This window comes from Molossus molossus, unplaced genomic scaffold, assembly GCF_014108415.1.
Source record: "Molossus molossus isolate mMolMol1 unplaced genomic scaffold, mMolMol1.p scaffold_m16_p_8, whole genome shotgun sequence".
Lineage (NCBI taxonomy): Eukaryota > Metazoa > Chordata > Mammalia > Chiroptera > Molossidae > Molossus > Molossus molossus.
Window position 1 is genome coordinate 3,724,505 of NW_023425402.1, and position 15,059 is coordinate 3,739,563.

The window sequence follows — 15,059 nt, forward strand, 5'->3', positions numbered from 1 at the left end:
CTGGATTTTCCACTCAATTGTGCTATAACCCTAAAACAGCTCTTAAAAAAGGAAGTACTGGTACATGCTATGACATGGATGGATTTTGAAAATATTACACTGAGTAAAAAAAAACAGACACAAAAATATCCACATATTTCATGATTCCATTTATATAAAATATTAGAATAGGCAAATTCATTGGGACAGAAAGTAGATTAGCAGTTAGTAGGGGCTGGGGGAAGGGAAAGTGTGTAATGACTGCTTGGTGGGGGTGGCGTTTCCTTTTGGAGTAAGGGAGATATTCTGGAACTAGATAGAGATGACCCTTGTACAATATTGTGAAAGCATAAATATCACTTAACTGTGCGCTTTAAAACAGTTTCGGCGATGAATTTTACCACAATTTCAAATTTTTTAAATAAATAAAATGAATGTGTACATAATTGTGGGAGAATAATGCATAGTTTCAAACAGATTTGTGAGTTTAAACAGAAACTAAATGGTGTGGCCCGAAGGGAACTCCAGATGCTGTGGGTGAATGACCTCAAAGCAGACTCCGCCTCCTGGAGGCGGGGCAGCGCCCTTTGCCGCTGAGCCTCCTCCTCACCGCAGAAGAGGTTAAGACTTTTTCCAAGTCACTCTTTTTCCACATTATTTCTTCTCCCACATGTAACTTCTCTTCTTTAATTTATTATGACTTTAAAATATTTTTACTGTTACATGTATTGCTTGTGTTTATTTATCTTATAATTATTTATTTTAAATATAAAAATAAAATGCACATTTTCATATACATGATACATAATTAAATTTTCTCTTGGACTAGAATTTCTAAAAATTATCTCCACTCCACATTTTCTATTAACTTTTTGAGAGAGCCTGGTATTCCACCTTTCATATGATTTTCTAGATTATACCTTAGTGATGGGTTTTTCTCTGTATACTCAACTGTATTTTCCCTTACTCTTTTTATCATTTTCTCAGCCCTACTTGGATAATTACCTTTTTATAGAAACCAATCAAATACTTGATCATTGCTCGCATGTCCTTCTCTAGGCTAAACTGCATTCTCCTTTGGACTTTCTAAGGCTCGTTGGTCATCAGATTGTAATCGGTGGGCAGGATATCAGAGAACGGGGATAGGTTAGGTCTCCGAAGGGATCAACCACCAGGTCAGATTCGAAGTCAGAGTGAGATTAAAGCACTTTGACCTGGTACCTGATGGTCTCATGAGTCCCATTTGAAGGTAGAAGAAGAAACAAACTGGGGCTTGGAACCTAATTTTGGTTTCCAGAACCCAAGGGAATGATGTCAGGAGAACCTACATTAGGGGCCCAAAATGAAGAGGAGGTAGAGTTTCAGAGAAGAAAACGGGGAAAGTGAAGACAGGGCACCTGGCCGCGCCGTAAAAGAAGAGATGTCCACGGGCATAGTTCAGGGAGGTCTCTGGGGCCATCTTCAGGGAGAGGAGGCTTGGAGAAGAGGTGGTTGCTCATGTCCATGGCCACCCATTGCCCAAACTCATTCTCAGGTGACACAGAGATGACTCCCTCATGACATTGTCTTTGGCGGTCGCTGGGACCCATCCCATCCTGTCCCCAACCTTCACCTCCCACTACCACCTCCCTGACATGAGGCCCTCCTGGCCCGAAGCACGGAGCAGGCCATCAAATCTCTTGGGACGTCTGGTTGCATGGCTGTCCGAGGGTCCCACACTTCTTTCCCTCAGAGAGAATAGTTCTGGGTGAGCTGTACTTGGATCCAGAGTTACATTCACTGTAGAGAAAGAAAATCCATTCTGATGATAAGCAATATTGTGGAAGTACCAAAAATATTAATTTCGTAAAATTAACATCCAAACAGTCAAACAAATATTACAGTGACACAAGAAATCTAAAGTGGAAGGACTCTCTAGGGAACACAAAACAGCCTATCAATACGGGAGAAGTCTTTCATCACCATATCAAGTCACCATAGAGTTAAGATCTCAGTGAAGGGTTCACGCCAGCAGAATCTCGATCGTCTCGGCTCACAGCCTTGAAAGCGAGCTTTGCTTCATCCGGTTTCTCTCCCTCTCCCTTAACTAGAGCACCTGGGAATGTGCACTCGGGGATCCAATGATTGTCTTTTCATCCTTCTGCTTCTATTAGCACTGTAAACGCCGACCTCACTCCGCACCGGTCTCAATCACGTGAAGACAAGGGCTGGACTGGTGTTTCATCAGTCACTGACTGTTTGGAGAGTGACTGCCATGTGCGAGTCCTGAAAAGAGGGTGCCCACTGCCACGTGTGCTCCACGTCGGTTCACCCAACTCACCTGTCCTACCGCTCTTCCTTTTGATCAGGCCTATAGTCACCAGAAGAAGCAATCCCAAAATTAGTAGTATCTTCCATGAAAAAGTCATCCTGGAGTCTAAAATGAAAACCCCAAAATCCCATTAAATCATAAAACTAGGAAAATTTCAAGACGATCCCTGTATCTGAAGAAGTCACGAGAGGAGGGTGCGAACTGGGCTGCACTGCTTCTCCCTGCTCTGCAGGCTGAGAGACTTGGTCTATATTGCTTTATTGTTTGCTCCTCACAGACGCGCGTGCACACACACACACACACACACTCACTCACAGTCACATACATACACACATACACTCAAACACATACACCGACGCATACACACACACTCACAGTCACATACATGCACACTGACACACACACATACACCCACACATACATACACACACATAGTCACATACATACACACACACTCATAGTCACATACATACACACATACACTCACACACATACACACACACACTCACAGTCACATACATGCACACTGACACACACACATACACACACACACATACTCATAGTCACATACATGCACACATACACTCACACACATACACACACACATACACACACTCACAGTCACATACATACACACTGACACACACACATACACCCACACATACATACACACACACAGTCACATACATACACACACATACTCATAGTCACATACATACTCACATACACTCAGACACATACACACACACTCACAGTCACATACATGCACACTGACACCCACACATACACCCACACATACATACACACACACAGTCACATACATACACACACGTACTCATAGTCACATACATACAAACACACACAGTCACAGAAACACACACACTCACTGTCACATACATACACACACTCACATTACATACATACACACCCACTCACCTACACACTCACACATATACACACACTCACACACACATCTGTCCTCCTTCTCTTTTCCTGCTCTATTACCACAAACACTGGAAGAACGAGGGTGGCAAAGGATACAATCGCCCAGTCCACAGTCATGAAGGTGGTGTTAAGACACATTGGTTTCTAATCCAGAAGACAGTCCACCATGAGAAAAACAAAACGTCTGGGTTGATCTTCATATTTACTTCCCAAAGCTGAGAAGATCACACGAAATCACTAACCTGAGAGAGAAAAAGTTGCCGTTTTCTCCTCGCTAAGAAGGGGGTTACTGATGGAGCAGGTCACATTCACAGCAGAGCTGTTGGTGACCACCAGAAGGGCCTCCACCTGGAACAGCCCGCGGCTGTCCTGAGTCAGGACCTGGGAAGATGCCGGCGCGGCCTGTGCTTCCACGTCTCTCCACTGCACGCGTGGCTGTGGGAACCACCCTCCCGACGTGCACCTCAGCCGCATCCCTCCGTCCTTCAGTCCCTCCGCGGTGACCCGCGGGGAAGAGCCCAGAGCTGGGGAAGAGATCAAGACACAGAACGCAGCCTCAGGTGGCCGTACCGGCAGCGCGGTCCCTGCGAGGACGGGAGGCCCGGGCCTGGGCGGGCGGAGCTCCCAGGGGCTGTGCTGCGCTCCGGCAGGACGCTCGCTGCAGCGTTTGCTTTGTTTCGTTGGCTCACTTTTATTTCTATTTTTGTGTTTCTAAAATTATCCTGGGACAGATGAAGGAATGCAATAATTTCAAATCCAATCACTTTTTCTCTATACCTAAAAACAAAATGGTTTTGACCAGGGCATAAATCACATGACCAGGAAGTGGGTAAGTAAGAGAATAGTCTCCAAGATCAAATCATCAATATGTATGTCCAACGGCAGAACATGTGGGAGCCATCCAACTTCTCCACAGGTGCTTCTGTGGATGTCCCCTACACGTGTCAATTAATTTAGACACAAAGTCAGTGGGAGCACCAGGTAGAGTATCCAAGGGGCTGGCCTTTGTCTTCCATGGCATTTGGTAGCCTTGGAAAATCAAGTTTCATTCACAAATATATAGGGTGTCCCAAAAAATATATGCACAATTTTGAAAAATTATTAAGCCAGTGTTTATTAAAGTACATTTCATTTTCAAAATGTAATAGAATCCACACACACACCCATGTACATTTTGGGGACACCTTATAGACAGTGGCAAATTATGAGGCAGGGGACAATGTTGTCTTTCCTCCTCCATCCTGTCAATTCTGTCAGTATTTATTATTTTCTTTCTATGTGGATCTTGTTTAGTCTTCAAATCATTATACTTCCTAGTAACTACACATTTCACAGAATTTTAATAACACTCTGTGAAATAGTGGGTCCTGTGTAAATTAGGGAGAAAATTCTCAAATTTCACTAAATGGGAGGCTCCTTTATGGAGATCCTGGGAAGGGTACAAATTCTGTAGCCAACAAATTAAGTCTGGTCCATTTGAGAATGTGGACATGAAGTATCTACAGCAGTTACTTCACGTCAGAGGATTCAGTATAAATTTGATGAGTGAGTGGGCATTAAGAAAATTTCAGATGCCAGGTAAATATTCCAGAACTACCATGTTAAACCAGTAGGAACCAAACATCTATGTAGAAAACTTACCTACTATCTTCAGATCCAAACTGTTCTCCTGGTAGACACCATCTTTTTCAAAAAGGCACCGGTACTGCCCATCATCTGAAGTCCGGGCATCATGTATCAGCAGGGTCTGTCTCCCCTCATTGATGGCATCCGTCACCAACACTGTCCTCCCTCTGTATTCTGCCATCTGCTCAGCAGACATGTGGTCCCCATCCATATACACATAAACAGCAGGATAACGGTGGGACCGGACCCACCTCACCTCCATGTTCTCTGCATCAGCCTTGGGGAACAGGTAACAGGTTAACTGTATGTCTTCTCCCACTCTGACAAGAAGGGGCTGGGAAGGTCCAATCACTTTTAAGGAAGCTATTAAATACAACAGAAAAAATACAATGAAAGACTCAAAATGAAGCAAAAACTGCCACCAGCAAGAACATCTCAAGTGGGGTTTAGAACCCACCGGCATCCCAGGGGAGTTCAAAGCTAAGGTCATTCTTTGGAGAGGGGGAAGTTTGGTGTAGTCAGGACAGAGCTCGTCCCTGTCTGAAAAAAAATCACTAACAAAACCTTCACCTGCCCCGAACTATAATTTCATTCAGGTTACAGCCCGATAAAGGAATTTTGCAATTAAAACTTCTAGAATAAAAATATTACTTTATAATCTAAATCAGCATGGCCCCTTAATTATTGTGTGCCCCAGTTCCTTAAACTATAAAACAAATATATCCTTATCAAAAGCCTGAAGTTGTTCTGTAGTTAAATAAAATATCCTTATAAAGCTCTCGGATGACCATGCGGTGTGAGCAGAGGCATGTAGACTGTGAGACCTGATGGCATTGAAGCAAATCCCACCCTCTGCCTTGATGATGGAGAAGGCGGGAAATAAGTTGTCAAGACACTTCACCCTGGTTTGATTTCATAACACCTTGTGAGTCAGATCCAGCATCATATTTCAGTTCCCCTCGGTCCACATACCTGGGGCTCTAAATACACACCAAGTTCGATGTCTCCAGATGATTTTGAGAAAAATAAAATCAAGAATTGGGAAGGTTGGCAAAATACAGAATGCAAAATGATGATGAACACACGAGCAGAGTCTGATCTTCCCATTTTGGAGAATGGAGGTTTCTCTCTGCTGGCTTCCTGCACCCCAGCCAGGTTACACCTCCCGCCCAGAGGCCCAGGCCGCGCCAGGTTAGCGCTTTGCTAAACCGAGAGCCATCCTTTCCTATCAAATGGTCAGAATGCTTTCACATATGTTATGATCATTGATAGGAGAAAAATAGGTATAAATTTGCATATTATTTGGAAGGGAGACAATAATCAAAGGCGAAAATGTCCTCATTATGTAATTATTCAAAATCTGCTAGGTATTCTCAAGAGAGAAAACTCACTGTCAGCACAATTCTAATTTTCAGAGTACTCCCTTCCAATCTAGCAAAACTTAGACTCCCAGTTATTTCCAACATTTTGTTTGCTTTGTCCTTCAGTGTTACCTAAAACAATATGTATCTGTTAAAATCTAAAGTATGTATCCATTCCACACCTGTCTGTTAAAATCTAAAAACAAATGTAAGAGTCAACAAAGTGAACAAATAGTTACTACAATTAGTGGGGTGATCACATTGTAAGGTATAAAAATGCTGAATTACTATATTGTACACCTGGAACTAATATAACAAATATAAGATTGTATCCCAACTGTACTTTAATTATTTTAAGAAAAAAATGATGTAGGGATTAGTTTGCTGCCATTTTTCCATCCATGTGTCTTACAGTAATTTGCACAGTAGAACAGACTGTTTCCACATTTCTGGTTCCATATGAGGATATTTTCTACCTGTTCATGGCTAGTGGTGCATATCAAGCTGTATTATTACCCTGGCAGGCACAATTTAAATAAGAACTAAAATTGATTTTAATGGAAACTAAAGAAAGAAAAATATATGTTTGGAGATTTAATTAATCATGTGTTGTATAGATATTAGAACTCCTGTTTTTCCAGAATCCAAGTGAAGATCGAGTTTAGGGCCCAGAGGAAAGCCCCGCAGACCTCCTTGCAATAACTGGCGTTCTACAGAGTACTGGCTCTTTAAGAGCATCTCTGCAATCTCTTCTGGGCAGTTTTGTACGCAGCCTCCCACACAGTTTGCGCCCACATTTATTGTTCTGTTGTAGTCTTGAGTGTTGGATGCATGTTCCTGCAATGCCTTCTGAATATCCACTGAAAATTAAATCTGTTGTGGAGCATGAAGGACACAGACTATACACTCATTCCTTGAACCTGATAACCCCATTGTCATAATATATAATTCTCATTCAATCAGCACTTCAATCAAGTGGGCTAGCTCATTCCTAACATTATATTATATTATGTCAGATCATACCAACACCCTTAGAACCTGACACCTTAGAGATCGAATTCAACATGTTCATAGGGACCAATGATTTACTTAAATTGCACGTAAATGATTAAGAACGTGCACTCGTAAATGAGACATAGATTAGAAAGCAAACATACAATTTCTTGGTGGTTTCTGGCAAACCACATGGGTCTCTAAGATTATTTCCCAACTGGAAAATGAGAAGAACCCTGGCCGGTTTGGCTGAGTGGTTAGAGCATCGGCCTGCGGTCCAGAGAGACCCGGGTTCGGTTCCCGCTAAGGGCATGTACCTCAGTTACATTGTCCCCGGCCCTGGTTGGGTCGTGCAGGTGGCAACCACTCAATGTGACCCTGTCGCGTCGATGTTTCTCTCTCTCTGTCTTTTCCTCTCTCTCCCTCCCACTCTATCTGAACAAAAAACGAAAAAATGTCCTTTGGTGAGGATAAAAAAAGGAAAAGAAAATGAGGATAAATCTATTAACCTTTGTAATTATCATAAGAAAAAAGAGTCCTATAAAGCACTTAGCATAGTGCTCAGCACATAATTGCAATTTCAAAGAACTAGTCATTATTTTTATAAAAACAACATTATTCGCCGGAGTGGGAACTGAGGTTTCAGTCTCAGAACATCCCGAGAGTTGGGTTTGCCAGCTGCCCTTGGCCTCTCCCTCGAATTCGGGGTCGCAGCTCAGAGGCAGCGGTGCGGCTCCTGCCCCTCAATCCACAGCCACCTCGGGCGCCTGAGGCCACTCGGGAAGCTGTCTGGTCGTCTGGTTTTAGTGTGTTCCAGAAGGTCAGCACAATTTAGGAACAACATGACCCCGGGTTGCATTTTGTGTGCTGGGGCTCCAGTGCGCATGTCGATTGGTTCAGGTAACTCGGAGGAGTGACTCTTCCCCTAAAATCTTCCTATAGGACAGAGACATGTGTCAACCAGCCGAACCCTGGCATGGCTTTCTGATCTGTACCTGGCAAGCTCTGCTGGTTAAGGTTTCTGTCTGATCATGAGCCGATGTTGCCCCAGACAGAAAGGGATCCAACTTGGAAGGTAAGGCTCACAGGTGTGAGTTACCTTTGAACTTCCTGAAGCCCTGCACTTTATCTTTATGGCCCAGTGAGGTCCAAAGTGTCATACTAAACTCTGGAAAATATCGAGGAGTGTTTGCCGCCCTGATTTTCCTCAGAAACTCCTACACGGGCACTGAAGTGTGCTAAAGATCACCTATGTGCACACAGGCACACACACACTCCTGTAACAGGTGACTTGGGGAGATGGCAGAGAAAATGAGCGATGCAAGGTCAGATGCATCTGGGCAGGATGTAGGCTGGTGGTCATGGGCTGGAAGAAGAGGTCACAGAAAGGAAGAAGACAAAAACGAGGTAAAGGAGAAACTGAAAGAGGTTCAAATATCAGTTGATTACTTTTAAACCACTTATCTTAAATACAAGGAAATGCCTGCAGTCCAACTATTAAGTAAAAAAGAAAAACACAAAACACACAGAAGCGGAAAATGATCAGCCCAGGCGGCACAGGGCCCGGCCGCATGGAAAAGCAGCCTCCCGGAGCTGACGAGGTCAGGAAACGGCTGAGGAGCAGGGGCAGGTACCCTGCAGAGCCAGCAGGTGGAGGTCGTGGCTGGTGACCTCCAGGTACCATGATGACACTGCCCTCACTCATGCTAGAATGTTGTGAAAGGGCCTCCAGGGGACCACAGCTGTCCCGTGCCATCCCCCACACACTCGGAAGGCAGCTCCCTTCCTCCCGGCTAACAGGCAGAGACTATGTCTGTGCCCTTACAAGGTGTCCATCTGAGGCTCTCTTGGGTTCCCATAAACACTGAAAGTGACAGGTGACACAGTGCAAATGTGCCTAAAGGAGGCTGTGGAGGCCTGTGCTTTGCTGGTCCCCTCTGGTACTAACTGAGGATGGGACTTGGGAAAGGCACGCCTCGGGTTCTCGTGGAGGGGGAGCCACGTGGTGTGGCGGTGGCTGCAGCGGCCCTGCCCACGGAGCCTGTCTCCCCCAAGGAGCACAGGCTCATCCACTCCCGAGCGTGTGTGGGGACTTACCCAGCTCAGTCTGAAGTTTCTCTGGAAAAAGAACGAGAATAACATATTAAGTAAGCAATTTGTTCTAAGGAAAAGGAGATAAAATATTTCACAAAAATAAAAGCAAGTCCTACACTTTATTGGAAATCTGGATTCATAAAACAGAAGTTAAATGTAGAGAAATTTGATTCTTTCCCACCTGGTGGTTCAGCTGTTTTTCCTTTTCTCTGCACCACAAAAATGCTTTCAGCCCCACCACCCAGAATACAAATCCTTTTTATGAATGCATGGAAAGTATAGAGCGCATGGGATAATCACCTGGAATTCCAAACTGACAGGTAAAACATACCTGTGTGTCTCATTTTAATATTAACATATATCATTTACTTCAATTTTTTCTATACCTATTTATAAGAATAACTATATATTTATATCCTTATATCTAAATATACATGGTGTCCCCAAAACTCAAAAATCTTTACATGATTGGAATTGCCTACTTATAGATAGATTGGTGATACGGAGATGAAATATTCATCATTAAATAGTCAATCATGAAGAATGTTTTCAATCACTATATTTTTTTGAAAATACTATTTTTCATCAATGCTACGATATATAGCAACTAGACACCTAACACTCCACTGTTGTATTGGGGTGTTTGGGTTGTTGTTTTCCTTGCTATTTATCAATGAGGCTATAAGATACTATTGTACAACTAGTTGTCTCCATCTTTGATTATCTTCATATGAAAGGTTTCTAGAAGTAATCGGCATAACGCCACATAAGAAAACATTTCCGTTGAAAGAACATAATTTTTTTTCCTTTACAATGTCATGCATACTTGTGAGTAAAGACAATCTTGAACTTGGAAATAGTTGCAACACCATTAACATTAGCTATTGAATCAAAATAGAATGTATATATTTTCCATTGTAAATGTTTTATAGTTTTCAATACAAATCATTTAATGCTAGGTAATTTTCTTGATTTAAAAAATACTAGGTGATGTGGAACAGTCCCTGGAACCTCTCCTGCTAATCTGAGCACCATGGTCCTAGAGGCGCAGACTGACCTGGGATGGAGATGTCCGAGCCCTTCTCCTCAGAGAGGACAGGGTTGTGGACGAAGCAGAACACAGTCTCTGCTGAGGCGTTTCTGACCACGAGGGTGGCTTCCACATAGAACAAGCCATCTTCGTCTTGGATGTGGTACTCGGAGAAAGTCAACAGCCTCTCTCCCCTGCCGTTTTCCCAGTAAACCTGGGGCTCCGGGAACCAGCCTTCTGCAGTGCACACAAGCTGGATTTCCCCCTCCCCAGACGGCTCCATGTGGATGTGAGGGGCAGACCCCAGACCTGTGGAGGGAGGACACAGCCCTGAGGTCCGGAGCCTGTGTGGGCACAGATCATAGAGGCTGAGATCCCCATGACATTGCTCTAAGGAGAGAGTAGAAGTTCAGGGGCCTGGGGAGCTAAAAGCATTCCTAACTCTTCTTCCTCTTCCAATGCTGTTCCTCTACACTGTATTTGTTCCCCAGTCTGGACCTTTGAATTTAGCACATAAACAGTACTCTTCTTTGGATCCAGACAGGAGAGTAAGAGAAAGGACACATGACATTTGGCTTATGTCTCTGGTACAGTGAACAGAGATGGGCTACAGTTCAGTGGTGGTGCCCTCAGACTGCCTTGTTCACGCATGTCACTGTGTCCAAGGTGGTTCGATGGAGGAAGAACCCATGTGGTGCTGAGATGTGCAGCGGGCGAGTGGGGCACTTACTAAGGCATTTCACTATCAAGGACATTTGAAAATAAGAATATAATTGCATGTCCTTTACAATGTTGTCACTTTGTCTGACATTTTGGATGATATCTTGACTTTAATTTAAACAGACTAATATGAAGTCTGCAGTCACCTCCATGGGGACTATTTCCATTTTTTGTGTTGGTGGCTGTGATCTTGGGACGCTCTGAGTGAGGTGCCTGGTGTGAAATGGGAGTTTTCATATCTAAATATTCCATTCAATGGCAAAGGTTTTTTTTGAAATCCTAGTTTTACATAATGTTGAAATTCTTTACTGAACACAGCTCTCAAGCTCAAACAAGGGAGGCTTCCTTTTTCCTAAATGGAGATTCTGTCTGTGTCACTTGCTGGATGACTGTGACCCACTCCTTCATCTGGAGCCTAGGAAAACGTGTTCTCATGTTCCAATGTCCCCGACAGTGACCTGCCTTAGTATGTTCCCCTCCCTCCACATCTCAGAGCCACATGGGTTCTTTCATCCATCTTCACTGTCTTTGAACACAGCAGCAATAATCATCATAGTTATGAGTGTTAAACAACAAAGAGGTAGGAAACAGCCTCGTGGGGAAGTCGAAAGGAAGCAGTATCAGCCAGGTTTGGCCTCCTCTCCTAAGAACTATTTTCCTGACCAGGTTAATAAATGGATTCGCCTGAGTTTCCCTTCAGCATGTGGAGGAGTTAGTCCTGCCAGGAATCATCTGATAGTTCACTTTTCAGATACTTGTTCTTCCTAAAGGCAGGTCCTTTCCTCAGGGAGGCCCTCCCCCCGCCCCTTCCTGCTTTGCTAGCACACGGCACCCTGCAGACCTGCCACTCACAGTGCGTCTCCGGCTCGCTGAACAGTGTGATCATCTCCGCAGAAACGCAAAGTCCTCAGCCGCTGTAGCTGCTTTCTGACTAGCAGCGTTACCCAGAGAAGCAGTGCTCACCTCTCAGTTACTGCACGTTTGATGCTGGGTGGAGACCACCAACCCACCGAGACAGAGACGCTGAGCAGCCCGCCAGACTCACTCAGTAACGGACCTGCCCATGGACATCAGCCTACGTGGCACAAATTCATGTCTCAGCAAAATCGCTAATGACCACACGTCATGGATCGAAAATAACTGCCGAGTAGTCCAAGCCACGTTGGCTAAATCTGGGAGCCATGCTTGTGCGAGCTTGCTTCAGAGACTTGGAACTACTTGCCCTCAAACAGTCAGGGTGGAGGGTCGGGTTAGGAAGTGCCTTGGTGACTAAAGGGAGTTTTCTTTACTGGCAATAAACTTACACGATAGACTTCTCCCGCCGAGACCCCACGTCTTTCCCCGGATATTCACCTGCCACTTGGAGCAGCAAGCTGGTTTCTCCGCAATAGCTGCCCTCCTGGAAACGGCACCAGTACTGCCCGTCGTCGGACGGTCGGATGCGCCGCAGCTTCAGAGCCGCACGCCCCTCGGCGAGGCCGTCCTCCGCCCACTCCACTCGGCCCCGGTAGTCCTCCGTCTGCACGTCGGGCACCTCCGCTCCATGCTGGTGCGCGGACAGCACGCGCGCGCCGGGCTCCGCGCGGTACCACCTCACCTCCATGTGCACGGCCGCCCTCCTGGGGAGCAGCTGACACGTCAGCAGCGCCTCTTCCCCGACCCGGGCCAGGATGGGGTGAGCAGGACCGATGACTCTAAAGTCATCTGCAAAACAGTGAAGAAGGGGAACAGGACACGTCAGCTGGGAGACCAACGACTTGCTTTGGGTTGCCCGGCCTGTGCAAACGGAGGTGCCTGCAGGAGGCTGGGCTCTAGGTTCAGTGTCTGGAGAAGCCCAGCATGGTGACGGGCACACGTGGCTGTCACGGACACAGTTTCGTGTACTGCAAATAACACAGTTCAGAAATGTGAGTGTCACCGGCTGTGTGATTTAGGGGGCAAATCCATTATTTTCAGTGAGATTTGAGATTTGAAATCTCAATTTCTTCATCTTTAAAATACTGAAACCATCATCTCTAGATTGTTTTTTATTCTCCAACAAAGTAATGTGTAAATCCATTTATAACTGAGAACTTTATTTCTGATTGATTTTCTATTTTGTGGTGATTTATTTTCATAAACATTTAGGTAATCAATTTATTCAATAGATTTTTCAGCTTCTCAGGGTTGCTCCTGTCCTGGGTTAAAACTGAGCCCCCCCTCCCCTTTTCGGTCTGGAGCAGGCAGGACTCAGTTCCTGGGCTATTGTACAAGGCAGTCTTTACAAGGACATTTGTGGTGGGTCAAGGGCAGCGATTTGTCTAGAGAGTTTGAGCCTTCTGTCAAATTTTGAGGCATGTTTGACTTCTTCACTGTTATCTGCAAACTGAGGCGATGTTTAATAATGCTGCTTGTTATCACGCTTAGTCATTTCTTGTGCCAGGTGCAGCCCGAAATGCTCTCAGGCTTTTGTGCAGATCCCAAGTGGTTCAGTGTCACGTAGACGCTACTCAACAGGTCGCCCCGGAACGTGAGTCGGCTTGCGTTCTTCGTCCGTGGAACCGAAGGATGGAGCCGGAACCGGCCGTCCCTCTGCTGACTCCCACAGTGGTCACCAGGAGCGCGGGCAGCCTCCCCGCCCCGCGTGGCTCCGGCAGCACTCCGTCCGCAGCCCAGCCTTCCTTCCCACGCCCACTCCTCACGCTGCTGTTCCTTGGGGCTCGGTTATTACCCACCGACACTGCTCTCATAATCCCTTTTCCAAGTACAATATTTTGATCAACAAAATTCAGCTACTGAGACTTCCAAGTCCATTTACTGGAAGTCTCTCCTGCTGGTTCTTGCTTCCCAGTGCCGTGCTGTTTCACGGGTGGTAACGTGTTTTCTGGCCCACAGTGCTGCACAGGGGCGGGAGGGCGGGTGCTTTGACGTGTTCCAGCACCCGCCGGGGTGCTTCCGTGCACAGCCTCATTTCTCCCAACCCTGTGCTAGCCTGAGACCTAGGTGTGTTGTTATTCTCATCATAAAGCTGAGGGAACCAAGGCAGAAGGTACTTGAGCAACTGTCCAGAGGTAACATGTCTGGAAGTGGAGGGATACTTTGGGAACACAGGTGTTTGGCCCCTGGACCCCAGTCGTAGGCGTGCCCTAGCCCCTTTGAATCGAGGCCTCTGCCCCGGACTGGTCTCTGGGACATTCGGGTCTACAGTGGGGGAGGGCACCCTACCTGACTGCTTCATGGTGAGCAGGACGAAGAAGAAGGAGGCAACGGTGCCAGACAGGCTGTACCCTGGAAAATCCAGCATCCTCCCTGGAGCAAACACAGGAGAAAACACGCTGTACCCACCTGAGGCAGCAGTAACAACGTGTCCACAGCAGGTTCCAAGGTTCCCAAGGGTTATGTAGTCGTAACAAGGAGTCAACATCAACCCCTCCAGGAGCAAACAGTGAAATGGACCTGACTCCATTTCTCAGTTATTGGTCCTTTGCACCCCTTACCTAAGGTTGCCCTTTAGGCTATGCTTAGGCCTGAAGGAAGATTTCCGATCGACATCAAAAGCTTTCCTGGGCTAAAAGGACGATAATATTCACTTTTTCTTAAATCTCCCTGTTCCTTTTATTCTGCCATGCAGAAATGATAGAGCAGGAGCCAGAGACTTCTTCTCGCCATCCTCCAGTCCTTCCGGCAAAGCCCTGCGTCACCAGAGGCTCCCCGGAGGAGAGGAGGAGCGGGAAGCTCTGAGCCCACACCGCAGCCAGGAAGCCCGCATCGGGGCCTCGGGGAAGCCAGGCGGGGGCGCCTGGGAAAGTGAAGAGCAGGGTATTGGAAATGGTGCTGCACACGGAGTGACCAAGGAAACAACCCTAAACAGCCTTTCGTATGGTCTTGAAGACACAGGAATGGAGGAGAGCAGCTGCCCCGCCCGGCAGAGCCTGGCCAGACGAACACACCCACCGCCCAGCCTTACAGAACTGCTGCTTCTCACACAAGGTGCCGGGACAGTGAGCACCTGCTTTCATTC

General features: G+C 46.0%; 1 protein-coding gene across 1 annotated transcript; it reads right to left on the reverse strand.

The window, feature by feature from the left end:
- Nucleotides 1–3,472: 3,472 nt before the first annotated feature.
- On the reverse strand, nucleotides 3,473–14,342 carry BTNL2 (butyrophilin like 2). The gene is made up of 6 exons (XM_036249439.1): nucleotides 14,264–14,342; nucleotides 12,413–12,763; nucleotides 10,367–10,648; nucleotides 9,313–9,333; nucleotides 4,877–5,224; nucleotides 3,473–3,759 (listed from the first exon to the last, which is right to left on the reverse strand). Exons 1-6 carry the CDS (start codon nucleotides 14,340–14,342, stop codon nucleotides 3,473–3,475), a joined length of 1,368 nt encoding a protein of 455 aa, XP_036105332.1.
- Nucleotides 14,343–15,059: the final 717 nt, after the last annotated feature.